Source organism: Sceloporus undulatus, chromosome 2 (assembly GCF_019175285.1).
Source record: "Sceloporus undulatus isolate JIND9_A2432 ecotype Alabama chromosome 2, SceUnd_v1.1, whole genome shotgun sequence".
Taxonomy (NCBI): domain Eukaryota; kingdom Metazoa; phylum Chordata; class Lepidosauria; order Squamata; family Phrynosomatidae; genus Sceloporus; species Sceloporus undulatus.
Window position 1 is genome coordinate 187401896 of NC_056523.1, and position 14995 is coordinate 187416890.

Below are 14995 nucleotides of genomic sequence, written 5' to 3' on the forward strand. Positions count from 1 at the left end.
CCGTCTCCCATGATGCCACGCGAGGATGCGACGGAAATGGAGGAACTAAGACAGGGAAGTGGAGACTAAGATGGCGGAGGGGGCTGAGAAGTCCTCGGCGGCTCCTGTGTCTTTCGGCTTCACCCGCACGACCGGGAGGAGGCGGTTCCTTGCGGTGACCGGGCAGGATGGCAGCGAAGCGAAGCAGGAACCCGACTTCCTCTCAGCCATCGAGGGGAGGGAGCTGCAAAGGTGAGGGCTGCTTCAGGGGCAGAGGAGGGGCTTTATGCCTAGGGCAGTGGTCCCCAGACTGTGCCCTTTAAGAGATCTTTTTGTGTACTTCATTTCCCAGAAGCCTCAGCCATGTTGGCCAATGGCCTGGGATCCTGGGAGCTGGAGTCCAAAGCCCCTTGAAAGAGCACGGTTGGGGGACCAGTGGCCGAGTCGGGCAGCCCTTGGGAAACGTACCTTTCAAGGGAGAATATACCTTCCAGTTTCCAACACTGAGCTGAGGGAGTCTGGGAAAGAAGTAACTTTTCCAAATGCTGAGCCTGGGTTTCCTCCATTGGAGAGCCAGGTCCCAAACACACACTGCAGAAACAACCCAGTTTGCCTGCCCAGAGTCAATGTTATGGAACTGTAGTTTTCTGTGGGACATTTAGCCTTCTCTGTCAGAGAATCTGGTGCCACAATAAACTACAATTCCCAGGATTCCCTAGCACTCAGCCAGGGCAGTTAAAGCGGTGTCAAACTGGGTTATTTCTGCAGTGGGTTTGGGACCTAAATTGAGTTTGATTCAGTCAGTTGGAGTGATAATCAATTTCCATTATGAACAGATGTCATAATCGTTATGTTTTAAGTATATAACTTTTTTTTAGAAACCTTCTTATATTGTACAAATCAACTCCTATGTAAATATATATAAAGAGACAGTGTGATGTAGTGGTCTGAGTGTTGTACTATGACTTTGGAGACCAGGGTTCAGTCCCAGTTCAGCCATGGAAACCCACTGGGTGACTTTGGACAAGTCACACTCTCTCAGCTTCAGGGAAAGGCAGTGGTAAACTCCCCTTTTAATAAATCCTGACAAGAAAAAACAATGGGCTTTTAGAGAAGAACTCTATGGTCAACCCCTGCTGGAGGTTGACCACAGAATTGTTCCAGAGGACCTACAAATGCCTAGAAAAGTGCTCTCTCTGGGAATCTCTAGGTCCTCTAATGCAGCCTCTTGTGAAAGATGGCCATAGAGTTGCATTGGAGGACCTAGAGGTTCCTAGAGAGAACATATTAATAAAATCTGCAAAAGTCGAAGCTGCAAACGTGGAGGGTTGACTGTATATGCACTCTTTCCATACAATAAAGGCAATAATTGCACGAGGGCAGGAACATAGTTACTACTGTGCCCTTTGTTTTTTGGCATCAGCTTCTTTATGTGGGTAGATTAGTGCTCTCTGTGGTTTTAAAAGGGTACATGTTTTTTCCTCTGCAGTGTTCGGCCAGCCCCACAGCCAAAAGAGCTTGTCATTCCCCTGATCCAGAAGAACCAGTGGAAAAAGACAGCACCCCTTCCAGAGCAGGACGTGGCCAATGGTGATGAGGCCCAAGCCATCCGTGAGCTCATAGAAGGTGAAAGCTTCCTAGCTATCCTTTGTTGAACATTGTACCATTTTCCTTTCCTGAGAACCAGTGCAGGATATGATTCTTGTTTTGTCTTTGCCATCAACCATGTTACAAAGGCCCAAGTGGGGTAACTTGGAGGGCATGAGAGTATCAACAGCAGTGTGAATATGAAAGGCTTCATCTTTGTTGACTGAAACCTGTTCTAGACACTCTTGGAATGTAATGCTTTGAGAACACTAGATCAGGAGTGCAGGCTATCAACTGGTGAATTTTCATTTTATTTATTGAATTCTAAGAAATTTCAGTACTTCAATTTATTTCAATAAAATAAATTAACTAAGAGCTGGAACCGACCCCCTCCAAAAAGGGTGGATTAGGGCTGCCTCAGGGCTGTGGCAACCACATGCTGCATCCCCAATCTGCCCTGGAACTGGCTCAAATACAAGCAGAAAACATCCACTCCTGTTTGGGCTTGTAAAAAGCTACCTTGGGTGGCCCAGCTGCAACTCCAGGATGGCTTCAAGCTGCTCTGGTAGCGTGTGGCGTATGAACGCCGCAACCCTGGAGCGTCTTGAAGCCGCTGACATCTAGTCGGCCAGGACAGTTTCCAGGTTTCTAAATGCCACGCTCCCAAGCCAGCATTTCAGGCTAGTCTGTTCCAGCCCTAAAAAGATTGCAAATAAAAGCACAAAATGTAATATGAAAACACATTTAAACAAATTGTAATACAGTATATGTAAATTATGCCCTTTCCACAGTGGTCGGTCAGTTGCCAAAGGCTTGACTGAATAAAAATGGTCTCTCCCTGATAATGGATAGACAGGAAGGGCATGACCAGTCTAACATCCCTTGCATGTTCACAGCCTAGTTGCATAAATATATCTTATTGCCATCTCACAAAGCTTCAAGAGACAGACTAAAAAAAAATCTTTCAATTTTCTTCTTCTGCTCTGCATCATCCATATCTCTTGCCTTTCTGTTAGTCAGTGTATCTATCTCCATGCCTCTTCCTTGTGTCCTCAATACATTTTCTTTTATGCTGTTCAACCCCTCCATACAATCTCCAAGGGCATGATCCAGTGGACTTAATCTGTGCAGTAGCACTGATCAGCTGTTTACTTCTTGATACCTGTCAGAACACATCATTATCCCTCTTTAGGCCATGGTAGAGAATCATGACCCCCTCTAGATGTTGCTGAACTGCGTCTCCCCTTCAGCCTTAGCCAGAATAACTAATGGTGGAGATGCAGAGAGCTGTGGTTCAACAATATCTGGAGGGTTGCCAGATTTCCATCCTTGCTTTAGCTTCTCCTTATTCTCCTTGAGGTGTATCTCAGGGTGGGGGAGTTTGCTGAGGTCTGACTTTGGTTAGTGTTGGTCTCTGGTTTATGGTGAGTTTACATGTGAAGCTTAAAAGTGCACGCTAGTATTTATGATTTCAACTTGTTGCATATCTGCTGTGAATACTAGCTACTCCTAGGATGTTGTTGTTGCCTCTAGTTGGCAAAAGGGGAAAGCCAAACCATACGTAGTTGATTTAAGGCTGAGCTGTGGCTCAAGACTTAGGGCACATTGCCTTCTTGTTATGATGCCTAACTAAGATTTGCTTTAAGGCAGGGTGGAGAACCATTAGTCAGCCAGATGTTTTGGATTATAGTTCCCGTAGTTACCTTTGGCTATATTGTGTGTGGTCTCAAAAACACCTGTGTGTGTGGAAGATTCCTCACTTGCTTTAAGTGTTATAAGATGAAAAGGAGAGCATGCACAATGGAACAGGACAGATTTCTTCTTGTTTTCATGGGAGCAGGGGAAATCCAATGAAATAGCCATTGAATAGCCATTGATAATCCATTGAAATCTACACCAATAGCTTAAACACAAACACAGTTCTCCCTCAACTCAGGGAGGAAAAGTTGGATGGGGCAGGCTTTGTCCTGTGAGGACTATAGTTGCCTAATATGGAGGATAGATAGGCACCCAGGCAGCAGTGTGACTCTGAAAGACTTCAACTTTGTCAATGAAATTAAGCGAAACCCCTTCTGGTCACTGTTGGAATATAAAGATTTTGGAACAATAGATCAGAAGTGCTGATTGTCATGTGATGAATCTTCATTTTTCAGAGGAACAGAGGAGAGAAACTCAGGCAGTTTAAATAAGAGGTGGGTAGTAACCTCTAAACTATCCCACTTTGAATGCATTCATATGATTTTGCTTGAATCTTTGCCTTGAAAGATGATCAGCCAACATCCTGATTGTACGTGATTTTTGCAAGCTCTCTGGCACTCTATGGTCCAAAACACATTGAAGAAATAATCCAGTCTGAGAGCACTTTAATTACCCTGGCTCAGTTTTAGGGAATCCTGGGAACTGTACTTTTGTGTGATATTTACCCTTCTCTGTCAAAGAGGTCTAGTGCAACAATAAACTACAATTCCCAGGATTGCCTAGCACTGAGCCAGGGAATTTAAAGTGGTCTCAAACTGGAATATTTCTATAGTATGATTAGGACCTATGTCTCCCCGCTGCAACACACTCCCCAGCCTGCGCATAAGAAGAAATACTTGAGTCTGAGGCTTCCCAGACTGAAATCTGTTTCTAGTTGCTTACACTTTGCCTAACTTATCTTCATATTTAGAATCCAAGAAGTCACAGGAACAATGGGAGAGTGGAACCAAACTAGACCCCACATTTGCCATCCCACTCCTCATGCAGAACCGGGTGCCTGAGGGCTATGAGGATGGAGAAAAAGTGGACGTCAGCCTCCGCCCAGAGTCGGTAAGGGTAATGATGGATTCACCAGGGTCAACTGAACTTCTGGCCAGGAGGGTTTAATGTCTGTCCTTCTTTTCTCCCCTCTCCTTGGTAGTCAACTGAAGCGGATTATGAAGAGGTCCCAGTGGAAGCCTATGGCCTTGCCATGCTGAAGGGCATGGGCTGGAAGGCAGGCGAAGGCATTGGGCGCACCTTCAAGCAGTAAGTGTCTCTAAGTAGTGAAGGGCGTAGTTTTAGAAATGACAACAGTACTTTTATGTAGCACAGTTTTTCGAGTGGCTTAAACAGAAAAGGCAGGTCATGGCCCCAGTATGTCACAGTCTAAATACTAACAGTGGAAGAGTATCAAAAACAAGTTATTTTATCCATCTTAACATTTTACTCTGCCCTGTTTCCACATTCTTGTTAATTTAATTATATGAGGCAGCCCTTTGTTATTATTCTCATTACATAGTTGATGAACTGAAGCTAAAAGAGCTTGCCCAGGGGTAGCTTACTGCACCTGTAGCTGATGCATTTACCTGGGAGATCTGGGTTTAAATCATAAGGCTGGGGACCACAGCAATAGGACAGTAATTCTTAAATTATGAGCCAGATCCCACAAGGACAAAAAGAAAGGCTTTTAGGTTACTATAGCTCAACTGTGGAACCCCCTTTTCTTGAAAACCTAAATATGTGACCTTCATCATGTGGTGGGAGAGCATAGAAATCTGGTTAAAACTACAGTACTCTTTAATAGTTAGCATTAAGTAGGCAAATACTAATTTTAAATCTCTTACTGTATTTGAATGTATGTTTCACATGGGGAGGGGATATGCACATGCACACACCCAGATATTGTTGGACTGCAATTACTTTTATCCCTTCCCATGGCCTGTGCTGTCTGGGGCTGACAGGAGTTGCAGAGCAGCCACCCCACTTGCCTATGTTCTACAGGTTGGTTACATCAAACTAGATTTTTGTGTAATAAAATTTGGAATGGGCTGAGTCCCACTTTCAAGACATTTTAAAAAATACCCGTGAGGCTGACAGTACAAATGAGATACTTTTTGCCATTTGGCTAACACTAGTTTGGGTACATGTTGCTAATAGCTCTGCTCTTTTACAGACTTGGCAATAACCTGAAGTTTTGCAGTATGTTGCTGAGGCAAGGCTGTTGATGGTACATTTTACAGATCTCAATAAGCATAATAAAATGTATTTATTTAAAGTATTTCCATTCCCCCTACCAGCCCATGAGGACTCCCGCAGCAATGAACAAAACAATACTGAAAAAATTAAAACACCTTAAAATATTCTTTAAAAACTCCTAAAAGTAGTCTAAAAACAACCCTAGAATCCAGTTTTAAAACAGGTAAAACATCAATTTCAAACATTGAGTGCCATATGGAACAGCACTGTTTTGACTGCTTGCCAGAAGCTTAAAAGAGACGGGGCCAGCCTAACTCCCTTGGATAGGGAATTCCACAGTCGAGGTACTGATTTAGAGAAGTTACTACAGGTTAGGGTGACATCGTCCTGAAATGAATCTGGCAGTAGTCCTAGGACACTGTTGGAGAGGCAGGAGGAAAGAAGGGAAGCACATGGGCAACTGGAGCAAGTTGTGACATTTTTATGGCAGCAAGTTCATTATCAGAAGGGACTAAAACAGAATGGATTGGTTGTGGTCAGACCTTTCAAAATAGCTCTGGGTGTTCATGTGTGGATTTTGCTTCTCTCCACACCCCATCCACACCGGAAAGCTGATGAATTGGGGGGGAGGTGTATATTTTATATATTATATTTTAAAGTGGCATTGCAAATTACTGAAAGCACTATAATTTGCTTTTTGTAAGTTGAGAGTAACAGTATTCACTACACTCAGATTTCCTGAGTGGGAATCTCCTCCACCAGCCAAGATTTGTGGTTCTTCTTATGTTGTTTTTGCTTCTTATTACTACAGTATTATTATCCTGCCTTTTCCCCAGATTGGGATTCAAAGTGATTTACCGGTACAACAATTAAAAAATATTGCTCAAAATCTGCAAAATACAGAAGTTAAAAAACAATTAAACAAACAGAAAAAAGGTTAAATTGTATCATAGTATAATGTGCTAAGACTATGGCTTGAACCCGATACATCTCAGATGTAGCCCTTCAGTTGTTGCTAGACTTCAATTCCCATGAAGCCCTAGCAGCACATCTAATGGTAAGGGATGGTGGGAGTAGCTGTCCAGCAACATCTTGAGGGCTATGTATGCCCTGTACCTGATCCAGTAATCTCTCCATTCCATCACTTAGGTTTGCATTCTTGAGGAGGGAAATGCTGCCTCCTCCTTCTGGACATGGTTAATCCTGTTTCTTCACTTTCCTCCAATCCTGCTCAGAGATGTGAAGCCTCCTGAGAACCGTCTTCGGCCCAAGGGCCTGGGCCTTGGAGCAGACCGCTCAGCAGCCCAGGAATTGGAGCCCTCAGGACCTCGCCGCCCCTTAAAGCCTGGGGAGGAACCTCCAAAGAGCAAGGATGAGCCCTTGGGATTGGTTCCAGGGGGTGCAGTCTTCATTGAGACTGGGCCTCATAAGGAACTCTATGGAAAGGTGAGCATTGCTTCCCAAAATGCATTCTCTTGAGTTAAGATTCTGGAACAGAGGGGTGGTGGTGATAGACCCCCCCTGCAGGGTTATGAACAATTGTTGGGGAACACACAACTCCCATCTTAACCCCCACCACCCACTTCTCTCTGTGATGCATTTTAATTGAATCATAAGGGGGAGAATGGGTCCTACTGTTCTTATGAGTGGCCAGAGACTGCCACCTTGTTGATGGGCAGGCTGAGGCCAGATGGAACTGGGTCTCCAAGTTGTTGTTGCTTTCTTGGAATCCCCATAAGTATTAGATTCATTGCAAGATCTTTACTTTTCTCTTGAGCTCATCAGTCATCTGTATGGAAAGAGACTTGGCACTTCTGAACTACCTCTCAGACTTTATACCATTTGGGCAGGTCAGCCCACTCATGTTCTGGTAATGAGTTTGGATATAGTGATGCTGGAGGAAGTATTGCACAGTCAGAATATATAGGTATGGCATAGGGAAATTTTTGTCTTCCAGGTTCTTTGAACTTCAACTCCCACAATCTGTTAGGAATGCCCATGCTGGACAGGGATCTTGTGAGTTGAAATCCAAAACATCTATCAGGCCAGAGACTCCCTACTTACAATCCAGTCTCTTTTTCCTGATTCTTTGGGACGTAGGTGGTGTTACTGATAGTTAAAGCAGTGAGAAACAAGTTTATAGTGATGTATAAAGATCCGTATGGCTTGAATCCAGGCTGTCAGAAAGACTGCATCTTCCAGTATGAACTTCCCTGCATTTTAAGACCTTTGAAGGCAGGCTTTCTCTCAGTTCTTCCATCTTTACAGACATGTTTGGTGAAGACACAAGAGAGAGCTCTTTCAGTAGCTGCTCCCAGACTGAAATTCCCTCCTATGCAAAGCTAAGCTGGCCCCTTCTTCCTTCTGTTTCTGCTGGGAGGTAGAGATCTTTCCATTTACTCAGACTGTTGAGTGTTAACTGTCTGTTGCAGAAGGTATTTTAATTGGGTTATGTTTTATTGTATTATTGAATCCTAATTTGAATCCCGTTTTGGGAGAAAGGTGGGATATAAATCCAATAATTAATAAAAAAAAATCATTGTTACATTTTAACAGCCTTTAAGAACTATTTTAAATTAAAAATTTTAAACATGATTGATTGTTTAGCTGTTTTGTAACCCTGGCATTATCCATTGTTGTAACCATATATTGCTTTAACTCATATTGTGAGCCATCTTGGGTCCCATATTGGGGGAAAGGTGGGTGATAAACAAATAGTGACATTCCTTTATTTAGCACTAATGCAGACACCCTTGCTGCTACTCAACTTCCATCTCAGTTCCTTATGATTGCTGAGCACTTTCCCCTTTTCTTCCACAGATAGAAGGTGTAGATGGAGATAATGCTCGCGTCATGGTGAAATTGGCCATTGGTGGCAAAACAGTGACAGTGAGTCAGCATGGCATTCGGCCTGTGACCCAGAAGGAATACGATAAGCTGGCCAAAGATCTAAGTGAGTTAAGACTCTCTTCCTTAATGAATTCAATCAAGACCAAGCAGTTTTGTCATCTTCAGGTTGAAATTTGGAAATGGTTGAATAGCAGTAGATGTCTGCCTAGGGTTGCCATATTCCACTTCTTAAAATCTGGCATCTAATTTGCATATTATTAAAATATTCTAATTATGCAAACCACTAATTTACATTTTAATTATGCAATTTCCCAGCGGAGAAGGTGAGATCCTCCTTAATGGTTGCATTTTATCTTCCACTATGTTTAATCTTTGTACCATTTTAAAAGTTAGAACTGATCTAACAGAAGCAGTACAGACCAGTGTTTAAAATGCTGGACTTGGAACAGAGAAATCAAAATCCCTAAGGTGAATCTATCAGAGGGCTTTCTTTCTTCAGAGGGGGGGGTTGCCATTGCCATCCTCTGAAGCTAGTCTTAGCAAACAATGCATTTTGCTTCTGAGTAGACCTATTTAGGATTGTGGTGTATTTATTTGTTTGTCATTCTGGAGGGAGTCAGACAGTGTGAAAAGCCACATGACAGACCAGATCCTGAAGCATCCCTCCTCCCACCTCTTGTCTCTACCTCCCTCTCTTAAGGCATAAGTATTTTCAGGATTGTCCCCACCATGCCTCCCATCAATCCCATTTCCCATTCCCAGCTGTTTATTCCTCCTCCAAAATCCCAACCACCATCCTATAAGTTAAGCCATCTGAATTGGAGACAACACATTTGTTTATACTGTGCAGCCTGAAACAAAGCAGGAACCCAAGATTTGTGGCTTCAATCATGCCCAGCTGGCCAGGACATTTTTAGACCCTCCAATCCATGATTGTCCCAGTTTCCTAGCGCATATGGCAAGCCTGTGTCTGACAGTAGTCCTCCTCTTTTTTTTTAAATCACAAACCCAGTCATCTTGTTTTTGGAGTTGGTTCAACAGTGTGGAGCAAGCATCTGCCTTGTTGCAATCCAAGAGTTACCTCAAGGTTTTGGTTGTTCCCACTACAGGCCGCCTCAGCAAGGCACACAAAGAGAAAGAAGCAGAACAGCAGAATGGTACTAAACTTGAGTCAGATAACAGAGTGAAAGAAGAGAGAAAGGAAGACAGAGACAAAAAGAGGAAGCACCCAGCAGGTAGTGACAGGTAATGTGGTGATGGTGGGAAGCAAGCCAAATGTCTGCCTGATTTAAGCCAATGGTACTAGCAACCTCTTTGCTGGCAGCTTGATTAAAGTTAGATCTGCTGTAAACCATATGTAGCTGCTAGCTGGCTCGTGACTGCCAAAGTTGTTGTATATTGAACTCTACTGGCGGGAGTTGTCACATTATGTTAAGCTATCGAGCTGACAGTATGGCTTCACAGTGCACTCAGCCATGGTTCAGTTGGTTCAGTGTCTATGGAAACTGCAACAGCCTGACAGTGACTGCTATTAATGAATCTGGAGGGCAAAGGCCCCCGCAACCCTTAGAGTTCACTTTCTAATATGTTTTAAGTCCAGTCATCATAATCTTTTTTTCTGAAACTGAACTTAATAAAAGGATTGTAGAACAGGAATCGTACTTTGTTTTCTTTCTAGCCTATAGTAATCGATAAATATGAAGAAAGAGGAATCTTGCAGTTTAATTCAATACACGAGAAGGTTGCCATTTTTGAAACAAGTTAGATTGGGACTTAAGTCCATTTCTTCATTTGAACCACATTCATCCTTTTGTCATTTTCTGTAGTGTTCTAAGCACATCCTAAATAACCATTCTTTTATCATTTTTTAAACATATAGCTTTTCCTGCTATGGGTTCAGGCAATTTTTCCAGTTAAGATATCCCAAGTAAACTTTTTGGTAACTGAGAACAATTGTTAAGGGATCCAGACTTAAGCTTGCATCATTTTGTTGCATTATTTTCTTTAGTTCATGCCATTATATATTGGATTATGGCCAAACATCAAGTTTATTTGCCAAGAACTATATTTCCTGCAAAGAGCCATTGTGGTGTAGTGATTTGATTATGACTCTGGAGACCGAGATTCAAATCCCTACCCAGCCATGGAAACTCACTGGGTGATTCTCTCAACCTCAGAGGAAGGCAAAGGCAAACCCCCTCTGAACAAATCTTGCCAATAAAAACCAACGATAAGGTCACCTTATGGTCACCACAAGTCAGAAATGACTTAAAGGCACACAACAAACACTTAGCACTATTATTGACTAACCCTTGTTACATTTAATTTTTTATTAATTGCTATTTGTATAATACCTTGCATTGAAAAATTCTTAACATTTGTCTCATACAAGAGTGGATGTGGACCTCATGTGGCCCTCACACCTCTGTCTAGTGTCTGCCTTCCCCCAGCATCCCTGGTGCTTGTAAATAAGCTACAGCCACCATCCCTAAATCGTGGCAATTCCCTTCTGTCATGTTGCTTTAGGAGAAATGGATGCTTTGCCCTGTTGGTCTTAGTGAGCTCTTTGGTGTAAAAAGACATTTTAGTTAATTTCCCCCAGCACCATAAAGAGCTGTTGTAGTTGCTACCAAAGCTTAGTGGCAGCAGTAAATTAAACAGCCCCTTAAGAGTCACCAAGGGTGATGCTAGTTCCCTTGTGGCCTTCTAGCCCTGGAACATTGCCCACCCCAACATTAGTAATTTCAAGTGGTCAAAGAATTCCACATGTGTAATCTAGTTGTGACCCTGTAAAGTAAATTGGTATTATCTCCTGTATCGCACAAGGGGGGACTACCTTGTGAGTTCACGACAGGGACAAAACCTGGACTGGGGACTTTGTGATATGCAGCCCATAGCTCCTGTGCTCCAACAGTACCTGTTGAGCATCTTAGACAAGCAGCAGAAATAGAAAACTGCTTGATTATGCTAAGGATGTTCTCCCATGCCTAACATTGGTATTTATATTTTCCTCTGTCTGAACACCGGAAAACTTTAAAGGTTTTGTCAATTTCTTCATTCTGATATGAACTGGTTTTAGCAGAAATGAACAAAATATGGCCCTCTAGACCTTTCTGGACTGCAGCTTCCAGCATTTGTCACCATTGGGTGTGCTGGCTAGGGCGCCATGAGGTATTGTGCAGTTCCTACATGTGAGTTGCAATAAAGATCTCACACATGCCATTAATCCTTTACCTCTTGGGTGTCTTCTGCCTACAGAGATGATCGATTTGGAAAGCAAAGCAAGGGAAGCAGCAGTAGCAGTAGTAGCAGCAGCAACAGTAATTCTAGAGTTCCTCACTGGTTGCGGCGGGACCTGCGAGTTCGTTTCGTGGATAAACTCTACAAGGGAGGAAAGTACTACAATACTAAGGTATGTAGGAAAATCCTTTTCCCAACTTCTGCTGGCTGAGTGTTGATACCTACAAAATAATCTAAGGGTCTATGTCTATTCTAGTCTTAAGAACAATAATATTTTAATTCTGTGTCTTTTACGTTTGAAATTTAGAGTGTCAGAAACAATTCAAGACCAAGTCCTATTCCAACAAAATTTTGCCTAAGCCAGCCTTGGTGATCTAGAGATCTTTTGACTACACTTTTCATCAACACTGGTCAATTTGATGGGAGATGAAGCTAAATGTCCTTTCTGGGTGGTCACTTGCAGAATTGGCCATGCCGAGTGATGAATTCGGGGAATTATAGTCCAAAAATATCCTTTCCAACCTTTGAGACTACAACTGAATATCTAGAGGGCACCAGGCTTCAGAAGCCTGATTTAGACAGTGTCAGTGTAGCCAGGAGAGCTGAAGAGCCAACATTGTGTTGTGTGTTTGAGTCTTGATCTATGAATGGATACTTTGGGCCCGCACACACAGGCCAAAATGAAGCTGCTTTGGCTCACTTTGGAGGTATGCTGCTTAAATGATGCATGCGTCCTAAGAGGCCGGAAGCCACGCCAAAGCCATGCTTGAGTCTTAAGGACAGGACCACAGCTTTGGCACAGCTTCTGGCCTCTTAGAATGCATGCATCATTTAAACAGCATACTTCCAAAGTCACCCGAAGCAGCTTTATTTTGGCCTGTCTGTACGGGCCCTTCAGTTCAAATCCCTCCTCACACTGGGTGACTGGGCAAGTCAAAGTCTCTCAGCCTCAGTGGAAGGCAAACCCTCTCTGAGCAAATCTTGCTAAGAAAACCCCATGACAGGGTCTTACTGTTTTTAACCCTGGGGAGTTGCTGATTTGAAAGTAACATCCTAAATTAATAGGGCATTTAATCAAATTTTCTCCTTTAAGAGACAAGAGAGCTTTCTCTCTGAGGGAGTTGGTTTTGACTTGGGGAACAGCTTCAGTGTATGTGTGTGCTGGGGAGAGGTCATGCTTTCAAACAAGTGACTACTCCTATTTAAAAGTGAGGTGCCCTGTCTTGGGACAGCCCTGTGCTATTTTAGACTGGACACTTACTTTTCCCCTGAGGGCCAGTTCACTGAGACAAACTTCTCTGAATCAAAGCTTCCTTCATATCAAAGCAAAGACTGTGTATAAACATTCATCTTATTCTGAGACAAATCGGCCTGAAAGCTTGTGTTGACATTTGTCCTCAGATGGTAATTGAAGATGTCCTCAAGCCAGACACATGCGTCTGCCGAACTGAAGAGGGTCGGATTTTGGATGGTGAGTGTGTTGCTGCCTAACTTTGGACTTTCCTTGAACTTCAGGGTGTCCTCACAGGATAGAAGAATGATTTTCTATGGTGATACAGTTCATTAGAACAAACTCCATTCCCCCACTGAGATATAATTAAAAAACAAAAAAAGCTGTGAGGAGCAGTCTACTGCGAGAGCTTCCCAATGAAAATTGCCATGTTGACCAAGTCAGTTGAGATTAGTGGGAGAATGTCCAGCTTTGAGAACTAATCACCTTGAACACAACAAATCTGGATTGAGAAGCCAAGGGGAGTTAGGCCTGGTTAGGATTTGGACAGGAGATCAGAGAATATGGGGATCTTCAGATAGGTCCAGGAGTGAATCCTGCCTGAAATCTCAGAGAGCCACTGACAGGCAGAGTTGATATTGTTGGACTATGTGGAGCAGCAATCTGTAAGATACAGCACCGATTCTCATTGTAGGCACTGACTCTGTCCTCTTCCACAGGGATCCACGAGTCCATGCTGGAGACAGTAATCCCTCGGAGTGATTCAACCCAGGTCATGGTAGTACTGGGGGAGCATGCTGGTCGGGTGAGTCACAGATTAGTGGGTTGGTGTCTAGCTCCTTAGTATGAGAGGCGAGTGAATTGAGGGATTAAAGGGCCACGGGGTTATCTGTAGTTATCTAATGGCAGAACAATGTTTTAGGTGCATATACAAATTAGAACAAGAGTGGTACACTGAATTTTATATCTGGTATCACTGGTCTTTGAGATTGCATAATTTTTGTCATGGAACATAAACTATGTAACTATGTAATGTAGGGCCCGAACAGACAGGTCAAAATAAAGCTGCTTTGGGTCACTTTGGAGGTATACGTGCGTCCTAAGAGGTCAGAAGCTGCACCAAAGGCACGCTCCAGTCCTAAAGACTGGAGTGCAGCTTTGGCGCAGCTTCTGGCCTCTTAAGATGTGTGTGTCATTGAAACAACATACCTCCAAAGTGACTTGAAGCAGCTTTATTTTGGCCTGTCTGTTCGGGCCCATCGTTTCCTGGATCTTCTTTTTTGCCTTTTTTTTTAAAATAGAGGGACAATGTTTGCTCACCTCTAGTACTTGCTAATCACATATCAAGTTTCACTAAATCACATGCTAGCTCAACAAAAAACCAGTGAAGTAGAGCAAAGCAGAGCTCAGGATGCATCTTGGTGTGATGCATGGATCAGTTTGAGTCTGTTAGTACCGATGATGTGGACAAAATCCTTAGAAGTGTTCGGAAGACAATTTGCTCTCTCGATCCCTGTCCCTCATGGCTAGCGGCTCAGGGGGGACCGGTGGTAACTTCATTGTTGCACCGGATCATTAATACATCTTTGAGGGACAGACAATTTCCATCAAGCTTAAAATTGGCCATAGTAAAACCTCTGCTTAAAAAGCCCTCCCTCGACCCCCTGATGCATAATAATTACCAGCCAGTTTCGCTACTGCCATTTCTGGGGAAGGTGATCGAGCAGGCGGTTGCAATCCAGCTTCAATCGATCTTGGATGAAACGGATTATCTAGACCCATTTCAAACTGGCTTTCGGGCGGGTTACGGGGTTGAGACGGCCATGGTCGCCTTGGTCGATGATCTCCGTCTGGGCATTGACAGGAGTAATAATAATACTGTAATAATAATAATATGTTTTATTTGTATACCGCTTTTCCTATGATCAAAGCGGTTTACAGCATACATATGCATATACAACAAAGCAAATAACAAAAAAACAAAAAAAAACAAAAACAAAAACAAAAAAAAAACCAAAAAAAAAAACTCTACTTCTCTCCCCTCAAGATGGAGGTCAGGGGAGGGCTCTTCAACTTGGCAGGCAGAGGCCTGTTGTTTCTTGCCTGCTTCTCTCCCCTCAAGATGGAGGTCAGGGGAGGGCTCTTCAACTTGGCAGGCAGAGGCCTGTTGTT

General features: G+C 43.2%; 1 protein-coding gene across 2 annotated transcripts in view; it reads left to right on the forward strand.

Moving 5' to 3' along the window:
* Positions 1-14: 14 nt before the first annotated feature.
* The window catches only part of GPKOW (G-patch domain and KOW motifs), a 17814-nt gene continuing 2833 nt past the window's right edge, over positions 15-14995 (forward strand). The window contains exons 1-10 of one of the 2 annotated variants that reach the window (XM_042450255.1): positions 15-231; positions 1469-1605; positions 4235-4374; positions 4466-4572; positions 6738-6948; positions 8323-8455; positions 9462-9597; positions 11611-11764; positions 12994-13063; positions 13543-13628. In XM_042450255.1, coding sequence (XP_042306189.1) covers positions 71-231; positions 1469-1605; positions 4235-4374; positions 4466-4572; positions 6738-6948; positions 8323-8455; positions 9462-9597; positions 11611-11764; positions 12994-13063; positions 13543-13628 — 1335 coding nt within the window. In that variant the 5' untranslated portion in view covers positions 15-70. The remainder of the gene's footprint in view (positions 232-1468; positions 1606-4234; positions 4375-4465; positions 4573-6737; positions 6949-8322; positions 8456-9461; positions 9598-11610; positions 11765-12993; positions 13064-13542; positions 13629-14995) is intronic. The other variant, XM_042450257.1, reaches the window with a different exon arrangement.